This window comes from Manihot esculenta, chromosome 12 (assembly GCF_001659605.2).
Source record: "Manihot esculenta cultivar AM560-2 chromosome 12, M.esculenta_v8, whole genome shotgun sequence".
Classification (NCBI taxonomy): domain Eukaryota; kingdom Viridiplantae; phylum Streptophyta; class Magnoliopsida; order Malpighiales; family Euphorbiaceae; genus Manihot; species Manihot esculenta.
Window position 1 is genome coordinate 1,840,875 of NC_035172.2, and position 19,458 is coordinate 1,860,332.

A 19,458-nucleotide genomic window follows, 5' to 3' on the forward strand; every position below is an offset into this window, starting at 1 on the left:
TTCAGACCATATGCTCCTCTTACTCTCTATTTGTTTAATACTAAATAATTTACTTCATTTTTTATTTATTAAAAAATAGTTTTTTTATTAAAATTATTAATTAAAAAAGTTAATTCAAATTAAAAAATATTAAATTGTTATAAAAAGTAAGATTTGAAGAATTAAATTATTATAATTTTAATAGAAAAACTAATTTATTAAATTTTAAGAACTATATTATAAATTATCTTTAAAAATATTTTTAAATATAAATTATTTTTTTATAAATAAAGGGAATCTAGATTTTATCTTTTTCTTCTCCTTTTATTCATTTTTTCTTCCAAAATATTTTCTTTAGATTGCCACTGCTGAGTTTCAATATTGAAGTTATCTTTCTATTTTTGAATTCTTTTCTCTTTTTGTGGAATTTTATTTTCACCATTTGTTTTTCTACCTCTTAATATAATATTATCTTGCCTATTCGGCAATTTAGTAATTAAAAATACAATGCATATAATTAATTTTTTTTATTAAAGACTTCAAATTTATAAGAGTTTTCTACTGAATCAGCCTAATAATAAAACATGTTCTTTTATTGATACTTGATATTATAAACTTTGATATGAGCTACAAAGGTAATGAGTTTCTAAGATGATAGTGCTACATAAAATCTACCCAAGTGAAAATAGATTGTTTTTTTTTCCCTCAAGATGCTAATTCATTAATCAAAATAAAAAGTCTAAGCCTTACAAATATAATTCACAACTAAAACTTTTAGGGTATAAATAATGAACTGAGCGAGAATAGTGTTTTTACAAGAAATCTCTAGTCAACCTTCCCGTAAAAAATCTTTTTTTAACATCAAGCATGTTGATATTAGATAAAAATATTAAGTTAACTCCAACAATTTCTTTATTCTCAATCTTCCTTAATTTATAGGAATTAGTCACTTCAACAGTCTTCGATGGTTATACGAATATCCAAAATACGAACGAGATGGATGTTTTCTGAGAAAAAACTAAACTTTCGCGTCAGATTGTGAATGGGGAGACTCCATAAGTTTCTATCATAATTTTTCTTTTGCTAGTTCCATAGCTAAAAACCTACTTTTTTACTATTACGATGTTCGTTCGAATATGAAATCCAATTCTGAAAATTCAGTATTCCGCTTTTTTTTACTATCCAATGCTTCGATACATTTTACGATTCAAATTTAAAAGCTTAAAAATTTAATATAAATTGATCTGAAATTAAATTAAGAGTTTTTTTAGATGTAAGTCCCTTCAACTACAATTTAACCATACACCGATAAAAAACTTTCATATGGTCAAAAAAATATACTGAAATATAATGAATTTAATCCAATTAAATCATACTTGATATTTATCAAGATGGATATAAAACAAAAAAAAATAAAATCACTAGTTTTATAATAAAAAGAAAACAACTCAAATCAATTAATGAAGACTTCAAGATTAATGAGAGAATTTTCAACTGCCATGAAGGAGGTATGCTCTTCGACATTTTAATTGCACCTTCCAAATCGTGGCTTTGTGAGCTGCTACAATCTAGATTTTGATCAGCTTGAAAAAAAAAAACAGTCAACTTGATAAATTCCATTTATATGCAACTTATAACAGAAGCACATATAAGAAAAACTAAAATAATTAGTAAATCTAAATATCCACCAGTTTGCCAGCAAAAATATAAAAACACAAAAAAGGATAAAAATAGAAGTGAGGAGAAAAATTCCGACAATAGAGGTTTCCTCTGTTCGAACGAGACATAAAAAAATTGATAAAAAGCGTGATAAATTTTCCTCAACAGAAAAGTCTCTCTCCAAAATAAGTGAGAGAGGTGCTATGAAAATATATTAATTACTATATAAAATTTTATTTTCATTTGCTCATAAACATTTTGAATTTTTTTGCTCTTTGTAATATTTGTATTATTGTTAATGATAAAAATTATAATATATTTATTTTTTATTAACTAATTAAAAAAAGAAGATTTATAATTTAATTCATGGATATTGCCATTATTTACAAGTCAGTCTCTGTACTTTTAAAAACCTATTAAAACATCGTTATGTTTTTTTTTCCGTCAATGAAATAGTAATTCTGTCTTCTTTTCCGTTAAAATTAGATAAAGGAGGAGAGATAAATTTTAAAATTCAATTTTATCCTCAAATAAAATCTTTTATTTAATTATTGGATATTGTTATTATTAACAAGTTAGTCCTTACATTTTCAAAAATTTATTAAAATATTTTTATCTTTTTTCATATCTATTAAAACGTTTTTATCATTTATTTTCGTCAATAAAATAGTTTATATCTTTTCTCATATTTATTAAAACGTCCTTATCGTTTCTTTGCATTAACGAAATAGTCCTCTCTTATCGTTTCTTTCCGTCAACGAAATCGTCCCTTCCTATTTTTTAAAAATCTATTAAAACGTCCTTATCATTTCTGTTTGTTAACAAAATAGTTCTTATATTTTCTCACATCTATTAAAATGTCCTTATCGTTTTTTTGTCAACGAAATAATCCCTATCTTTTTTTTTCTCCTCCTCCTTCTCCTCCTCCTCCGAAAAAAAAGAAGAAGAAGGAGAAGAAGAAGAAGAAGAAGAAGAAGAAGAAGAAGAAGAAGAAGAAGAAGAAGAAGAAAAAGAAGAAAAAGAAGAAGAAGAAGGAGAAGAAAAATAAGAGAAAGAAGAAAAAGAAGAAAAAAAATAAGAAAAAGAAGAAGAAGAAGAAGAAGGAGAAGAAAGAGAAGAAGAAGAAGAAAAAGAAGAAAAAGAAGTAAAAGAAGAAGAAGAAGAAGGAGGAGGAGAAGAAGGAGAAGAAGGAGAAGAAGAAGAAAAAGAAGAAGCAGAAGCAGAAGCAGAAGCAGAAGTAGAAGGAGAAGAAGAAGGAAAAGAAGAAGGTATAGAAGGAGGACGAATTGATGAAGAAGAAAAGGAAGGAGGAGGAAGAGGAGGAGGAGGAAAATAATAGGGGATAATTTAATTTTTTACTATATTTTTAATAGTAAAAATAGATTAAAGGAATATTTTGTTAACGGAAAAAAAAATAAAGGCGTTTCAATAGATTTTTAAAAATATAGAAACTGAATTATTAATAATGACAATATTTAGGGACTAAATTATAAATTTTTCGGAAAAAAAAAATATAGACTTTGATACGGAGGGGTATATAGTAAAATTCTAAAAAATAAAATAAACTCGTTCGCACGTCTCAGGGATATAAATGACATCACAAGACTTGACGAGCAAGCTTATAATGGGAATCACATGATGACGTGTCACCTTTGACCCATTCTCTGATCTCTCCTTTGAATGGTTTACCACTTGTCCAGTCTTTCGTTTCTGTTTGGTATTTCTGAAAATGGCTGCTGCAGGCTTCACTTTAGCCTTCACGCACCTCATCAAACCCAAACAATATCTATAGGTTTTTCTACTTTGATGTCAGACTTCAGCAAGTAAGTCTCCATTCAACAATGTCTGCTATATTATATTACTAGAATTTGTTTATTTTCTTTTCTTTTTGCACTTCCTTTCATTTTCTTTTTGTCTCTATTCTTCAACATGGCAGTCCCATGCCTCATACTTTTACCAAGTCTTAATTGTATTTTTCTAATTCGTATTTGATTTTTCTACGTCCTTCTCCTTCATCTTTCTAGTTTTAGAAAGAGATAGTAGTCTTGAGAGAGATTGAGACAGTCAAGCGTTTTAGGTGAAGAAAAAGAGCTGGGAAAGAGAGAGAAAAGAGAGAAATTGAGATTTCATAATCAGTTATTTATTGTCAAGAAACCAACTTCCCTTTTCGAATGGCCTTTCCAAGAAGAATCCTTTAATGGGTATCCATTTATTTGTTGAATTTCATTGAGCTGAGTTTGAGATGTTCGGCCAGCAAGATAATGACCGCCTTGCAGGTGGTGGCATCCCCCGGAAAAGCTATTTACGGTCCGTTTCTTGGACTGACCGATCTCCCACTCAACCTAACCCCAGACCCCAGCCCAACAGTAAGGCTCGGTCCTGTTTGCCTCCCCTCCAGCCCCTTTCAATCACCCGCCGTCCTGTTGAGGAGTGGCCCGCGGCTGGCTCTGATGACCTTGGGGTGTGGCCTAATCCCCAGACCCCAAGAGGCCCTATTAAACCCCTTGACAATTCTAATATTGAGCAGCCTGTGAAGGAATTTCAGTTTAAGAAGGATAAGCTTGCATTTTTTGATAAGGAGTGCTCGAGGATTGCTGGTCATATTTATTTAGGGAGTGATGCTGTGGCTAAGAATCGTGAAATTTTGCGCCAAAATGGGATTACCCATGTGCTGAATTGTGTTGGTTTTGTTTGTCCCGAGTATTTCAAGGGCGATCTTGTGTACAAAACACTTTGGTTGCAAGATAGCCCATCAGAGGACATCACAAGCATTCTATATGATGTGTTTGATTACTTTGAAGATGTTCGAGAACAAGGTGGAAGAGTTTTTGTCCATTGTTGCCAAGGAGTTTCAAGGTCCACTTCTTTGGTCATTGCCTACCTTATGTGGATGGAAGGCCAAAGCTTTGAAGATGCCTTTCAATATGTGAAGGCAGCTAGAGGAGTTACAAATCCAAATATGGGTTTTGCTTGTCAACTTCTGCAGTGCCAGAAGCGAGTTCATGCTGTGCCGGCTAGCCCAAATTCTATGCTTAGGATGTATAGGATGGCACCACACTCGTCTTATGATCCTCTTCATCTTGTGCCAAAAATGTTGAGCCAGCCAGGTGCAAGCGGACTTGACTCTCGGGGTGCATTCATTGTCCATATTCCTACTGCAATCTTTGTTTGGATAGGGAAGAATTGCAACTCAGTTATGTCAAACCAAGCAAAAATAGCTGCCAACCAGGTCATCCGGTATGAAAGGGCCCATGGTCCAATTATGATCATCAAAGAAGGGGAAGAACCATCAGAATTTTGGGATGCTATTGCCAATGGGCAGATCCCATCTGATGGATGCCAAAAAGTAGAGATTATAAAAGAAGCAGCTTTGTCTTCTGGGAAAAATGAGAACATTGCTGCAGCAGTTTGTAGTGGGGTTTGTGAGAAGAAGGTTGAGGAATATGATTTGGACTTTAAACTTTTCCACAAGGCACTTGTTGGTGGGGTTGTTCCTCCACTTGCAGTATCCAACGTTGGATCAGAAACCTGCCTCCCTGCCAGGGAAAGTGGGTGGGGCAGAATAAGGCAGAAGTTTGCTAATGGCATAATGAAAGAATTTCTGGCGTCTTCTAAGCTGAAACATGGCCATGTTTCATCCATGGGCGCGTCAGATATGATTGTAGATGCTTGTAAAGAATCTGAAGAACTTGTTTCCTCGGTTGATGATCCATCATCATCACCTTCAGCTTTTCCATGCGGTTCTCCAGATTCCTTTGATTGTTTTCTGAACAGCAGCCCAAATAGGGTAATTAATTCTAATGAAGCAGAACACTTTGTTCCGCTTATTGATCCTTTATTGCCACCACCAACTCCCACTGGTTCGCTGGATTCTTTTTCATGTTTTCTAGACAGCAGCCCAAAGTGCAACTACAAGTCTCCTACTCTATCACCTTCAACCTCTGACTACTCCTCTAGTTCTTTTGCCTTTTCACCCTCATCGTCTAATTGGTCTGACTTGTCATACTTGTCTTCCCGGCAGCCTTCACCTTCTGGCTTGGAAGCCACAGATCCATTTTATGCCAAGAATGCTCCCTCAGCAGATAATTTTTGTTTACCTTACAAAGAAACTCCGTCCTCCACCAGAAAGGTGTTTTCTGATAATCGAGCTTTGAGATTAGATGATACTTCTTCGCCAGGTAAAGGGATTTCCACTTCTTCTATTGCAGTGCGCAGAGGGAGTAACCCTCCTTCCCTTATGCTGTTACCCTCAGTTGATGAGGCAGCTCAAGTCCCCAAAAACCTGGTAAGATCCTGGTCTTTTTCTCTTCTGGACTTGGAGGATGATGAGATGAAGGATGTTCACAATGAGCAATTTGAGCATGTAAGTAGTAGAGAAGAACAAATGTTGGATGCTAATACCAGCAGTGCAGGTGATAGTGCAGAAAGTGAGTTTGAAGAGGGAAAAGAATACAATAACTCTCATCATCCCTTGCGCGATGGGATCAAGAAAGCTGCATAAATACCACTTCACTTGTTACCAGTGACCTAACATGAACGAAGTTGATATGAATTGACTTAAATTCCCTGATCCTGGATCAATGTATATGTTATTGGCTCCAGAATTACTTCACATTCAAGTAATTCTGGAATATTATATGTTTAGTTGGAGCAAGAAGTTTTGTGCGAAGAAGGCAAAGGGAACCTAAAAGCAGCACTAGCATTGTCAAAGATAGTCGAGTAGATCCAGATTCAGGAGGTGATTGATCACAACTTCCTTGATCAAATGAACTTCCCTGCAAGTACTCATATACAGGTAACTTTTGTATATCTTTAACATAATTAATATGCACTTTTGTGTCTCTGTGCCAATGTTTTATTAAGTATAACATGGGGAGATGTTAATAGGATGTCCTCCGAAATTGGCGTAAATTCAAAGGATTGTACCATTACAATGATGAATAGAGAATTAGCTAGTAGGTTCTTGTTAGGCCAAAATGATCATTAGAAGTGACTAGAAATATGCGTACAATAGAGTCAACTCTAGCAAAAATAAGAATTCTGAATCTGCCTTTTTAATTGGACTAACAACTCCTTAGGATGAAGATTAGATAGATCAATTAAGGAACTTTCTTTCTGTAACCCTGATCCCTATGCAATATTTCTTTTTTATTTTTGCTAAAAAAACACTTTGATATGTTTGTATGTTCACTTGTGTTGTCATATATGTTGTAAGAAAGCTTAGATGATTTCCTGTTGTCATTCTTAAAAAGAGAGACATAGTATTTAGAAAAAAAGAACTATTGTGATAGTGTATGGTTCAATTTACTTTGAAAATTTAAGGGCTGAAAGTTTTCTTCACTAAGCATAGATTTCCAAGTCTGGACATCAGAATGGCATATTAGATTCGAACTCTGCTCAAGCCAATAAACCTTCCCCTCCCCTCTCCTTTTTCTTTTCTGTTAATAATGTAATCTATAGCCACTTTCATGTTAATATGCATTTTGTTGAAATAATCGATTGCCTAAATTCCTCTGCATATTGTATCTTCAGATCATTAGAGCAGGTGGGGAGCCAGAGCAGTTCCTGAACCTTCTCAATGGTGTCCCAATTCAAAAGGTAGAAGACAGCAGCTAGAGCTTAGGTGGCCTCTTAGAGTTCAGTTCATAAGTTCTTTCATCATTCTGGTGGAAATGTTGGATGAACCAAATTCATAGTAAAGGTGAGTGGGCATCTCAAGCAGGACAAGTGATTTAACTGACCATCATGTACAAAATATATGTGCTGTGTGCTAATAGGAATTAGAAGTAAATAATCAGTTGCAATAAAGATCGCATTAAATTTCCATTCATGGGTAAAGAAATTTCTGGAAGCTTTTATATGTTCATGGTTCTTGATCACATTAAATTTTGAATGACTTGTGTTTTCTTATATGAAATGATTCTTCATACCAGGAAATAATATGTTCCCATTTTTGTTTTAGCTTCAGTGATAATGGTGAGAGGTTTAGGTGGAATTGAGGCTGGGGGTAGTACTTTGTATACATGATTAGTAGACTATTAGACGAACAACTTCTTGAATCTAGACTGCGTAGGCACTCAGATCGAAATAACCTTAGCCTTCACAAGTTGTTTGAGGTCAACAACGTTGGTTAACGAGAGAGACTGACTAATGGGAACATATCTCTGTGAATGTTATCTATGTGAATGGTAAGAATAATAGTTATTGGAGCTTACTGTTGCTCCTAGGCAAGAATGACATTTTACTTCATCAGAAGCAAATGGGGAAATTTCTTATCTTATTTTTGCCCATGTGATGTGTGATGGAGAAAAATGTTTCTCATGTCTTGTGGGCTAGCTGAAAACAAAGTTGGCTGGAGCTTCATTACGTTGCTGTAACTTGCATCCTTTGTCTAAACTTACTGTCCTAGACATTTGACTTATTGGAATTTGTCAAGTGGGGCTGTAGAAAATTTAGTAATTTTCTTTTTATAGACAAATTCTACGGATTCGGTGCACTCAGTGGATTACGTGGGTGTGGACTCTCACTCGGATAATATTAGTTTTGCTTAGATCATTGAGTGGAACCCACTTCGGAGCACTCAATAATTTTTCTGTCGTATTAGCGGAAGCAGCCTAAGATTATAATGGACGATGATGTCATGCCGAGAAATCCGTCGAAAGGAAGTGATGCAAGGTGAAACAATGACTCCTTTGAAACGACTCTCTCTCTCTCTCAAGGGAAACTAAGGTCAATAGGCCAACACCTTTATCCTTAGAAATTGAGTTTTTTCTTCCATTTTAAATCACGCTGGGAATGAATTTATCTTAATTTTGAATCAGATTTTTTAGGCAAATAACAATAAGTGATTTTTCATGGTTCCTGCAAAATTAAATGCTCTCTCTTCAGAGAAGCAAAACTGATATAAAGTAGCAGATTGAAGAAAGTGGTTCAGTTTACAACAACACTCAACCACAAATATTTGGTCGAGGGTTCAGTTGAAAACTGAGTTTTATTCTCACACAAGAAACTAAAAACAAGACAAAAGAGTAAAAATTAAGCCATAAAAGACTCATAAACAGAGCCCGCCGTTCTGTGACTTGTCGGTCTGCTAGACATTGGCCGAGACACTCTGCTTGCTTAGATGGTTCCTTTAGCTCTGTGAGACATGACCATGGCTGCTAAGCACGGCAAACTATTGAAATATTGGAGGAGGGTGAGGGATCACTCACTCCAAGTCCCCAAGCTTTTGAAGACCAAAGGATGGAATTTTGACCAAAGATGAGTATGTCTATCAGATTCAATAAACTGATAGCTTTGTCAAATGAAATATCCAAAGGGCTCTCAATGAAGCTAAGTGGGGAAGTTTATTCCTTTGCTGGAGGCCTTAAATAGCTGAGTATTAAAATTAGAAGAAACAAAAATAGCTTACATATATTTAATTTTTATAGCTCTTAAAATTTATCACTTAATAATACGAATCTTAAGAAGCACCATCCGAAAGATATCCAGTACTTTTATCACCCGTGAATAATATTATTTAAATAACGAGTAAATAATTAATTTAAAATTAAAATAAATTTATTAAAATAATAAAAAATTTAATAAAAAATTAATTTATAAACTTTTATCACCCGTGAATAATACTATTTAAATAATGAGTAAATAATTAATTTAGAATTAAAATAAATTTATTAAAATAGTAAAAAACTTAACAAAAATTTAATTTATGAACTTTTATCACCCGTGAATAATATTATTTAAATAATTGAGTAAATAATTAATTTAGAATTAAAATAAATTTATTAAAATAATAAAAAATTTAATGAAAAATTAATTTATAAACTTTTATTGCCCGTGAATAATACTTTTATCACCCGTGAATTATATCATGTTTGATTTTTTTTATTTGTTTTGTATTTTTTCAATAACAAAAGATTTAAAGTGCATCAATAGGCTTTGGCAGCCTTAACTTATTTGCAGAGATCTCAATCACTCCAACCTGTATATTGTAGGGCCTGAATCCTTTTGTGCTCCAATCTTGGTCTGATTCTCCCATCTTCAATGGTTCAATTGGGCTATATCTACATCTGGAATGAAGAATGGAGGAAGAAAAATCATGATATCCTAACGTTCAGTTATTAATATCAAATTAGAAGATCATATGGAAAAATGGAGGGGCTATTTATTAAACAAGAGTTGGAGAAAAGAAAATTGTGAGTCGAGAGAAATTTTTTTTTTTTTTCAAACATGGATGAATTTGTTTATTTCAATAACTTGCTGCCTATAAAATTTTTTTAAAAAGTTAAACAAATGGCAATGAGAATAAATGAGTTTAATCACTATTTTTAGAATTTAAATGACTATTTAAAGAAATCTATGGATTTAATTGTACATTTTCTAACTAGCACTTAAATAATATCTATTCAATAAAGCTAAACTTAAAAAAAGTTGACAAGTGGAATCCAATTTATTTGTAAAGTGGCATCGTATATCATATTTATGCAATTTAAACTATATTTTTATTATTAAAAATATATATAAATCGCTCACTCTCATATTTTTTATTTATATTTTTTTATTGTTTCAAATTATCATTTACTTTAATAGTAACATATTTATTTAATTTTTTTATTTTCAAATTAAACATTCATTAATTATTATTTTTCCAAATAAATATTCATAATTTAATGTATTTAATATGAATATAATTATAAAATTAATAAAAAAATTCTTTTTTAATATATGTGAAAAAATAAAATATTTTAAAAATTATAAAACAAAGAGAAGTATTTTTCCAAACAATAAATTTTCCAAGTTGTCTATAATGAAGTTTAGCAATTTTAAGTCACCTACAAAGCAAATTTTCTCGCATAACTAATACTGTAATATCTTTATAAATTTAATTTCTAGAACTTAACACGTCAAGTCATTAAAATTTAATTTCTATAAATTTATAGTCTCTCTTTTCAAGAATAGAAGGAAAAAATAATTTTTTCCTTAAAATATTACATAATTAATGGATTTATCTTTCTATTTTTATCAATACTTTAATTTTTAAAATTTAATTCCATCAAAATAAGAAAATCTCAAATTCAATCTCTAAAAAAAAATAAAAATTTCAATAAATTTAATATTTCTCAATTCATATAATAAAAATTAAAATATATAAAATTTAAATTATTAAAAATAAAAAATTAAAACTCAATAGAAATTACTTTTTTGATATTGTTCGCTGTGGATCACTAACATTTTAAAAAATTTACTAATTAGTTATTCCATTAATTTTTAATCGTTAAGTATTAAAAAAATCTAAAATACCCCTGTTACGGAAAATAAAATAATAAACTTTTTAATAATTTGAGAGGCCAACTAATAAATTTTTCAAAATTATAGGGACTAAATAATAAAATATTTAATGACAAAATTAATGGAGGGATTACCTAGTAAACTTTTTAAAATATGAGGAACGTTTTAATATATTTTTCAAAATTGAGAAATTAATTAGCAAGTTTTTCTATAGTATAGGGACTAAATAATAATTATCCCATTTTATTATTAATAAAGGAGTTTTTAAAATTATATTTATTTTTTTTTAACATGTATAAATCATTGATTTAATAGAAATTTTTAATGAAAATTTTAAATTTTAATGAAATTAGATCTTAAAACGAAAGTGTTGAATTTCAAATACAGAAAAATAAATTGTTATACTTGAAAATTAAAAAGTAATTTTACTGTTTGTAATTAATAATACTTTTAATAAAGTAATCCTCATTGAATTATTAATTAAAAAAGTTGTAATTTCTAAATTTATCTTGCAAATTTTTGTTTCCTACTTACTGCTCCGTGCTGTAATAAGTCAATTGATGTATCTATGCTGGCAGATGCCAACAAATGAAAAACAGAGAGAAATCTAATTTTTAAGTCTTTTGAATTTTCAGAAGAGTGAGCACTTTTGCTCAAAGTTACCCCTAGCTTTGAAGCCTTAGTTTTGGTAGGTGACTTATAGATTCTTAATTAAGCCAGTGAGGAAAACCATGATAAAAATCTCATGAAACAAGTCATTGGCTGCAAGTTGATTTATCATGGTTGCCTCTTCACTTCGGTAAGCCTACTGGTCTACTATCTTCAAGGTTTGATACCCCTGTTGGAGTTTCCTTGGAAACTTGCAAAGACTTTAATTCGTCAACGAAGTAAAACTCAAGTGCTTAATATTTAGCAATTTAACTGACTCATTTTGCAAAATATCATATGGTTATCATGATGCCTATGTTTACCACTTTGAGGCACTTATATGTGAGCAGTGACATAATTTGACTTTTATTTAGTTGTCTGTATGAAACTTTTGATTCGTAGCAAATTATTAGTTCTCTATTCTTTTGCTCTCTATGCTGAATGTGTGGTTTCAGATTTATATAATTGAAATTTCTGCAGTGTCGTCATTTTCGGTTGGCAATGGGATTTCTGCTATTAACATTGCATGCAACATGCTATTTTTTTTCCTTGCTAGTGCAATTTGTATTCACCTCAATTAAGTTCCATTGTGTTACTTCGTTGCACATCATTTTGTTACTTGATTGTTGAGTTCTAGAAAATCATTGGCCACTGGACTCTTCTTTAATTAACCATCAGTTAAGTATCATGTTCGTCTTCTTGCACTATCTTTATAAAAGGGATGCATCAAATAATTGGAAGCTAGCTGGATCTGATGGAGGCAGTAGGTTGATATTCAAGATGCCAGCAGCAAATATTGTGTTGTTGGATTTTATTTCATCTCAGAAGTGGCAGGATGTGGTAGATTTTGATGATCACCTTGATGACATTACGAAGTAAGAGCTGCATTTATGAACGAGTAGGTGCAAAAACACACACATACACGTGCATGTTGATATGCATGGCTTTGCAAATTAGTTCTATTTACAGTGAGTCAAAACTCTTATCTGAAATGTTGTAATTACTTATCTTTATTGGCAGAGACCGGCTGAATCCAGATCTCTTCAAATAGTCTCTTCAAATAGTGCTGCCCTTGGATGTTTAAGTGGTGGTTTCTGTTTCTTCTGCAGCATCTGGTTTACCTTGATGCAGCAACTACATGGAGCAGACATGATGACATGAATAGGCAATAGGCTTTGTGGTTTGTTATTCAGGGCGAAATGTTTTAGTGATGTATTAAAAAAGGAAATTCTTTTGTTAAATTATTTTAATAATGTATTAAAAAGAACATCCATTTTTAGTAATGTATTAGAAAGAAAAGTATGGCTTTAATGGTACAATGTCATAATTGCATCAAACTATGTCTTCCAGAAAGGGGGAGAGGGGGGTTGTTGTTGATACTTGCAGCTTCTGTCATATATGCGTAAGATTATTCGGGTGATAATTGTGATTTCTTGCTAAATTTGAGAAGATTCCAAACTTATATATATAGAAAGGAAAACTGTGATTCATTATGCATTAATCATGCTCGACTCTTGATCTCCAGTCAAGCTTCAACAAGTGACCTAACAAGTGAAAACTCAAAAGTAACTTTTCCAAAACAAAATTGTTCATAGTTCATTTTGCGCTCTTAACAAAGCCACTGTTGGACCCAGTGCGCTGCCTCTCATGGCTTTATAAGACCATGGCCTCCTGCCTGAACCCGGGGTCTTGTTCCAGTTATCCTCCTCTGATAGCTGTTCCTTCTTTGCATTCAAAGCCTGATTAATTTCTTCCCACGCATTTACTTCTCCATTTTCTGCGGAACAAAAACACAACAGAATGTAATTGCTCATTTACATGAGTTATATTGGTTGCATGCTCCTCGAAGACCATCAATTACTTGATTTTTGACATGGCATACCTCGGTCAGAAGCATGAGCTTCACTGCCATTGTTGGACTTGGCGCCTGTTTCAGTATCAGTATCAGTATATTGACCTCTGACAGAGACTCCAATTGATTTCCCTGAATTTAAGTTGCCTAGGGTGACAAGGCGAACTTCCACAAGCGATGAAAACTCTATCTGCAAAAGAGCTATACTTGTGAGTTTTCTTAATCAAGAACAAACCAGAAGCAGCAAGGAAAATATCAAGCATGCGGCTAATTCTATAAAAATTGCTGGAAGTTGCAATTGGGCAATTCAAACTATACCGTAATTAAACCCAAATCTGGACATCAAGCTGTCAATACATAAAAAAGATGAAATCACATCAAAATCCATATACCATGTCTACCACTAAAGCGATAAATTAATTGGATTATAACTGTTCTCATCCACCAAGGTTTAGAACTCCAGAAGTGCACAACTTTAGCATATTCAATGAGAATTCAGAACTTCTCCAATTTAGAGCCCGCCAGTCCACCAACAGGTCCCACCCACCCCAAAAATAACACCTCCCCCCCCAACCCCAAAACCAAAAAAAAAAAAACAAGGAAAAGAAATTAAGTCAGTACCCATAATGAACCATCTCTTGCATAAGAGGATGTTTCTGATGGTTCAGCAGATGAATCGTCACCAATCTCCTTCACAGGAATCATTGGATATTCTGGGACTGGTACCAGCCAAACCCTATTGGTCTCAATGTCATATCGTGATATCTTCCCAGCCTACAAACACAGGAACATGATAAATGACATTTTCTTTTAATGATAATGAGTTCCACAACAAATTCAATTCACAAAGAGTTGTACTCGATAGGATGAAAGTTCAGGGGTCCAGGATGATGATGATAATTCGATCAATCGGTAAGCAATCACATCACCTTCCTGCAGAATTTTAAGAACACAATAAGAATTAAAGTGCAAAAAGAATGAAATAATCCAGCATATTGCTCAACATTAAACAGGAGTCCTAAAAAAAGTAACTACATATCCAGAGAAGTTCTAAGAAGTAGATCTGTTAGTTACTCCTACCATACGCCCAATTGCCACCATTTATTTACCAATCAAGAGAAACAAAGATCCATGCAACCACAGCAATGAAATATAGAAAAAACAAACCTTAGGTAAGCTAGCATAGAATTCAAGCTTCTCAAAGTCAATATGAGTGGATATAGGTCTCGCTCCATAAATTTGAGTCCTGGAACACTCTTGATTGACATTTTTGTAATCATTCCTTTTGTAAGATGGAACTTTTTCTTTACCCCATTTTTGACCCTTCTTCTTGCTTGTTGTTCCATTCCACTGAAAGGTCTCCTGAAGAACCAATTTGGCATTAATGTCAAGCGGAGAACAAAGGGTATTACAAGCTAATAAATTGAGTAAAAAAACCACCAAAATCAGTATTTCATTTTATGTCCCTTAATAGTTAATTTTGAGGAAATTTATGGACTAGAAACACTAATCTCACAATGCAGCTCACAAACATGTAAAATAGGCACTTCTATGCAACATTTAGTCTCTCTTGAACACCCTCCTTTTGCATGACATAATTGTATGAGCATGGAAAGGAACACAAGATTACAAGTATATTATGGCACATTAAAGATAATAGTTGGAATGTTTCTGAAAGAATATGGTCATGAATATAATAAGACTTCACCAACTAAAGAGCAAAATTTTGATAAGGCAACATTTTGTTGCTAGAGTTAGGACAGTTTCAAGTTAGCAATTGCAACTTAAGGAGAACCCCTATTCTCTTAAACTCTAAATCTTTCCCCCAAAAGTCAATGTAACATCTAACCTGAATCTACAGGAAACTACATATCATCTTCCATCCTCAATTACTTAATTAATTAAAACAGAGATGTGTAATGTTTAAAGAAACATACCAAAGGAATTTGATTTTGCTCTGCAGCCTGATCAGCATCCACTGGAATAGGAAACATGTCAAACACATCACGTATTATGACAGAGACTTAATAGAGCAACTTACTTGCATTAAATATCTTATATTTCTTGAATTACATAATAGCAAAGAAGAATAGAAACTCTCTATCCCCATAATACATGCACACAGCATCAGACCTTTCCTTAGCGGCCCAAAGCGTATATGTCCTGGCCTTATTACTATGGGAACAACATCATCCTCTACATCACTATCGTGATCTAGCTGTTGATGGTCTTCCTGAAGTTTTTCATTATCTCTTGCAGGTACTACTTCAGAAACTTCTTGATTTCCTTTTTCAGCAGACACTTCAGAGACTCCCAGGTTACCCTTTTCAAATGACCGTTGATCACTTTTTTCGAGTAACTGCCTCTGATGTTGCTGAAGAATTCAATAATAGTAAAAAGGTCAGTAACCAGAGAAAGATGCCACTTCTTATTCTCATGAAAGATATTTATGAACCATGGGATACTAAGATAGGAACCAAATTCACACTCCCTATCTCCGCAACATACTTTCTCTCTCCGACTTCATGTATTTATCAATTCAAGTGCACATATGCATGCAAAATATTTGTGAGCTTTGCATTATGCACGTACAACCTACCCTTACCCCTCCCCTTCACTAATAGTACTTGAGCAAAAGCAAAACCATTGAAATTCAAACAAGTGCAATGAGAATAAATGAGTTGAAAACAGTTATCAATTTACCTCCTTCCTTTCAGCTTTCAGTTTTTCCTTCAACCATTGCCTCTTGGCTTTCTTACGTCGAGCACTTCTACTAGGCAACTGAAAAAGTAAAGTATAACAGAAATAAAATCACACCTGAGATTCAAGTGATGAAAAGGCCAACCTATGAGGTCTAGATTATGAAAAGCTAAATTTGGAAGTTTTAAAAGTCATACAAAATTGGAAACCTGCTTGCCTGGTTTGGTTGCTAGCCAGGGAAGGCTAGTAGCCAGGCTTTGAATTCACTGGTCATACTCTAAACAACCCAGCTTGTAAAGTACGATAACTTTAGATGATTAGAATCAACTTTTAAATATGCTACTCTTTATGAACAATTACAAAGTGATGTACAAAGGAATCAATAACTATGGATGCTCCATACTCTACCCTAGACAACCAATAAAAAGAAATCTATTGATCCTATATGGTCCTCAACAAGGTTTATTATAATTATCATTGTATTATTGTGAAATCGACAAGCATCAGGTACTTTGCAGTGTTATAAGTATCCTACATGAATACTTGTTTCACTGGAGCATGGTTTTAAGTATCAGTGGTTTTAAACCAATTCAGATCATCTCAATACACCCTTTCCAATTCCAAAACCATTTACGATTCCATTATTTTAAACCATGTCTACTACAAGTTTACAAATTCACAGAATCTGCAGACAATTAAGTCCTTTTCAGTCTGATTCATCACAATTTTCATTCCACAGTTTCTGCTTCTGAAACTGTTTCTGATTCCACTATCTAAAAACCATGAATTGGAGGCAGAATGAAAGTTACTACCAAGACTCCTCTTTAGAAACACAAACATGATTCTGATAGAGAGGCTATTAGCCATTTGCGCCATTATTTTGATGTATACATGATCTTGAAACTTCAATATGCAAATTCCTCAAGTAATCATAAAGGACACATCATACATGCAGATAGAAATTAACCTGACGTCTGATGTAGGACAGGATATTAATGAAAGTCAAGTAAACATTTCAGATAATGCAAAATAGCATGTGAAAATCTTAAGAATACTGCTTAGCTCACGTTGGTTATATATCAGAACATTGGCAGATCTGACATTGCCTAAACCATGTCTTTAACACACAAAGAATAATATCTTCCAATGGATTAGAAACACAAAACTTTTCCAAACCATCAACTTATCTATGCCTGCCATTTTGTGTGGCAGACAAATTAAATTCATGAGCAGTCATTTGAAACAAAGAGAACTTCAGTGCATGATATAAGCATGCAGAGATTGAACATGAAAAGTTATATATAGCAGAGCTGTAATGACAATACAGCTGATAAGCCAATCACCACATAGTACTTTTTTCCATTAATAATCACAAAACGCTACTAGTAAACAAAACTGTGGATTCAACCTTCTTAGTTCCACTAGAAGTTGGCGTTGCACTTGCAGTTCCATTGCCATTTTGTTGAGGCTGAGAGAGCCTACAGAATGGAAAAGATGAGAGGTAGGTATTTGGTAAATCCAATATACGGTAAAAAAAAAAATAGAAGGCGTAATAACTCCAAAGAAACATCTCAGCATCAACATGCAATGCTCTGTACAATATGCTACACTGCAGGAACCTACCATATTATTCTGCGCCACATTTAAGGAATACAAAATATCTACATCACAGAGTCTGATCATCTGTTAGTAAAAAAAGGTATATTATTTGTCCTAGGAAATATTCACGAATCTGTCTCACCAGTAAAACCAGCAACCACAAGTGCTTACGTTTTACTTGGCCTAGCTCACCATGGAATGAATAAAAAAAAAGAGATGAAGAAATAAGATCCACAAACTTAGTAGGATCAATCCAATCTAGAATCTACCTCTTTCCAACGGGTAGAGCTTTAATATTCTCAATTCTTTCATCATCCATGGCAGTGCCCGAAGTTCCATTCTGCTCCTCACAAACATTATTTCCAATATCTTCCACGATTGCTCCTTTTTTACCACTAGTAGATTTAGTTTTCTTCCTCCTGTAATGCATAAATTTTAGAAGTGAAAAATAAACTCAAAATATTTGCACAAATTCTAAAATTAGCCCGTAAATATGGTCGATACTTTTTGGAAATCAAATACAGAGCATTACACCACTACAGACAAACCCAAATATCAAATAAGAAAATCAGAAGACTGGAGCTTTTTGACTATGCACATACTTTGAACTCTTAAGTTCCTTTGATGCCTTTCTCTTCTTCGAAACCTTTTGGACTTCTCGAGCATTTCCCACCTCCACTGCGTCTTCCGCCTGTTCTGGTGTGTCCTCTTCATCTTCACTTCGATAGCCTCCAGCTTCCTTCTCAAATTCCTCTTTTGCCAGAAGATTCATGCCAGCAGCTACAGGCCGAGTTTCCACAATCTCTAACACCTCCAAAGAATTAGCCTTATCACCTACCATCAATAATTCAGAAGATATCCCACCATTCTTTTCCACTCTAAAACAATATAAACACAAAACATTGTCTAAATCTTTTACATGCAAAAACATTATAGAAACAAGGAATCATCAAATGAGCTATAATCAATTATGTGTTTGGTTATGAACTGACCGGATGATATCCTTGTCTTTCAAAATAGAAATCGATTCAAAAGGTGGTAAAGCAAACCCTTCCATCTGCAACTCATGGAACAATGATCACCCAATGAGAAGAAAAAAGGAATCAGCATAGATATGTGTATAATGAGTCACTTACAGAAAGTATAAGACCGCGAGGGCAGTCGTTTTGGAGGTCGAAGACATGGAGGAGATAGGAGGAGAGATCAGAAATGGTTTGGAGTTGTGGTTTTAGGAGAATCCAACACCGTTTCAGGCCCTCAGTCTCGTGCGATTTGCTTAAAATGTGACCAAACACTAAACGGAGCCTCACTGACTCCATCGTTAACCCCGCCGAGGAAGAGCAGGAGAAAGGAATTGGATGTCGCGCGACGTCGCAAGAACCCTTTGGATTGGCTCTTAAACCCTCAGCCGAATGTGGTTTTTTTTCTTAATTTATATATTAAAAATTTTAAATAATAAAAAATTTATTTTTCAATTGTAATTCTGTATATCTGAATATTTTTATATTATTAGAAATTAAAATATATTAATAAATAATAATTATAGAATAAAAATATTTAAAATTTATTAAATATTCCATTTAAAATTTTATAAAGTAAAATAGATATTTTTATTAAAGATAATAATTAAAAATTTAGGAGTTTAAATATTTTATTTTAAAAATAAAAAGATTAATCTAATAATTATATTAAAATTCAGAATTAAAATATAATTTATCCTATAATATTTAATG

At 33.1% G+C, this 19,458-nt stretch overlaps 2 protein-coding genes across 4 annotated transcripts; one reads left to right on the forward strand and one right to left on the reverse strand.

The window, feature by feature from the left end:
- The first annotated feature begins 3,334 nt into the window (after positions 1-3,334).
- On the forward strand, positions 3,335-7,599 carry LOC110628151 (protein-tyrosine-phosphatase MKP1). The gene is made up of 2 exons (XM_021774670.2): positions 3,335-6,433; positions 7,171-7,599. Exon 1 carries the CDS (start codon positions 3,881-3,883, stop codon positions 6,137-6,139), a length of 2,259 nt encoding a protein of 752 aa, XP_021630362.1. The 5' UTR covers positions 3,335-3,880; the 3' UTR covers positions 6,140-6,433; positions 7,171-7,599.
- A 5,443-nt stretch (positions 7,600-13,042) lies between these two features.
- LOC110628847 (coilin) lies at positions 13,043-19,126 on the reverse strand. Of its 3 annotated transcripts, none has more exons than XM_021775664.2 (13): positions 18,862-19,126; positions 18,718-18,782; positions 18,328-18,603; positions 17,995-18,144; positions 17,535-17,604; positions 16,130-16,207; positions 15,560-15,800; positions 15,364-15,404; positions 14,594-14,788; positions 14,285-14,359; positions 14,048-14,200; positions 13,457-13,616; positions 13,043-13,351 (listed from the first exon to the last, which is right to left on the reverse strand). In XM_021775664.2, the coding sequence occupies exons 1-13, from the start codon at positions 19,042-19,044 to the stop codon at positions 13,164-13,166; spliced, it is 1,875 nt and encodes a 624-aa protein (XP_021631356.1). In that variant the 5' UTR covers positions 19,045-19,126; the 3' UTR covers positions 13,043-13,163. The 3 variants fall into 3 exon arrangements, with proteins under 3 accessions (XP_021631356.1, XP_021631358.1, XP_021631357.1); XM_021775666.2 differs by having other exon boundaries at positions 18,328-18,559; positions 18,862-18,917; XM_021775665.2 differs by lacking the exon at positions 13,043-13,351 and adding an exon at positions 13,745-13,773 and having other exon boundaries at positions 13,475-13,616.
- Between the last annotated feature and the right edge of the window lie 332 nt (positions 19,127-19,458).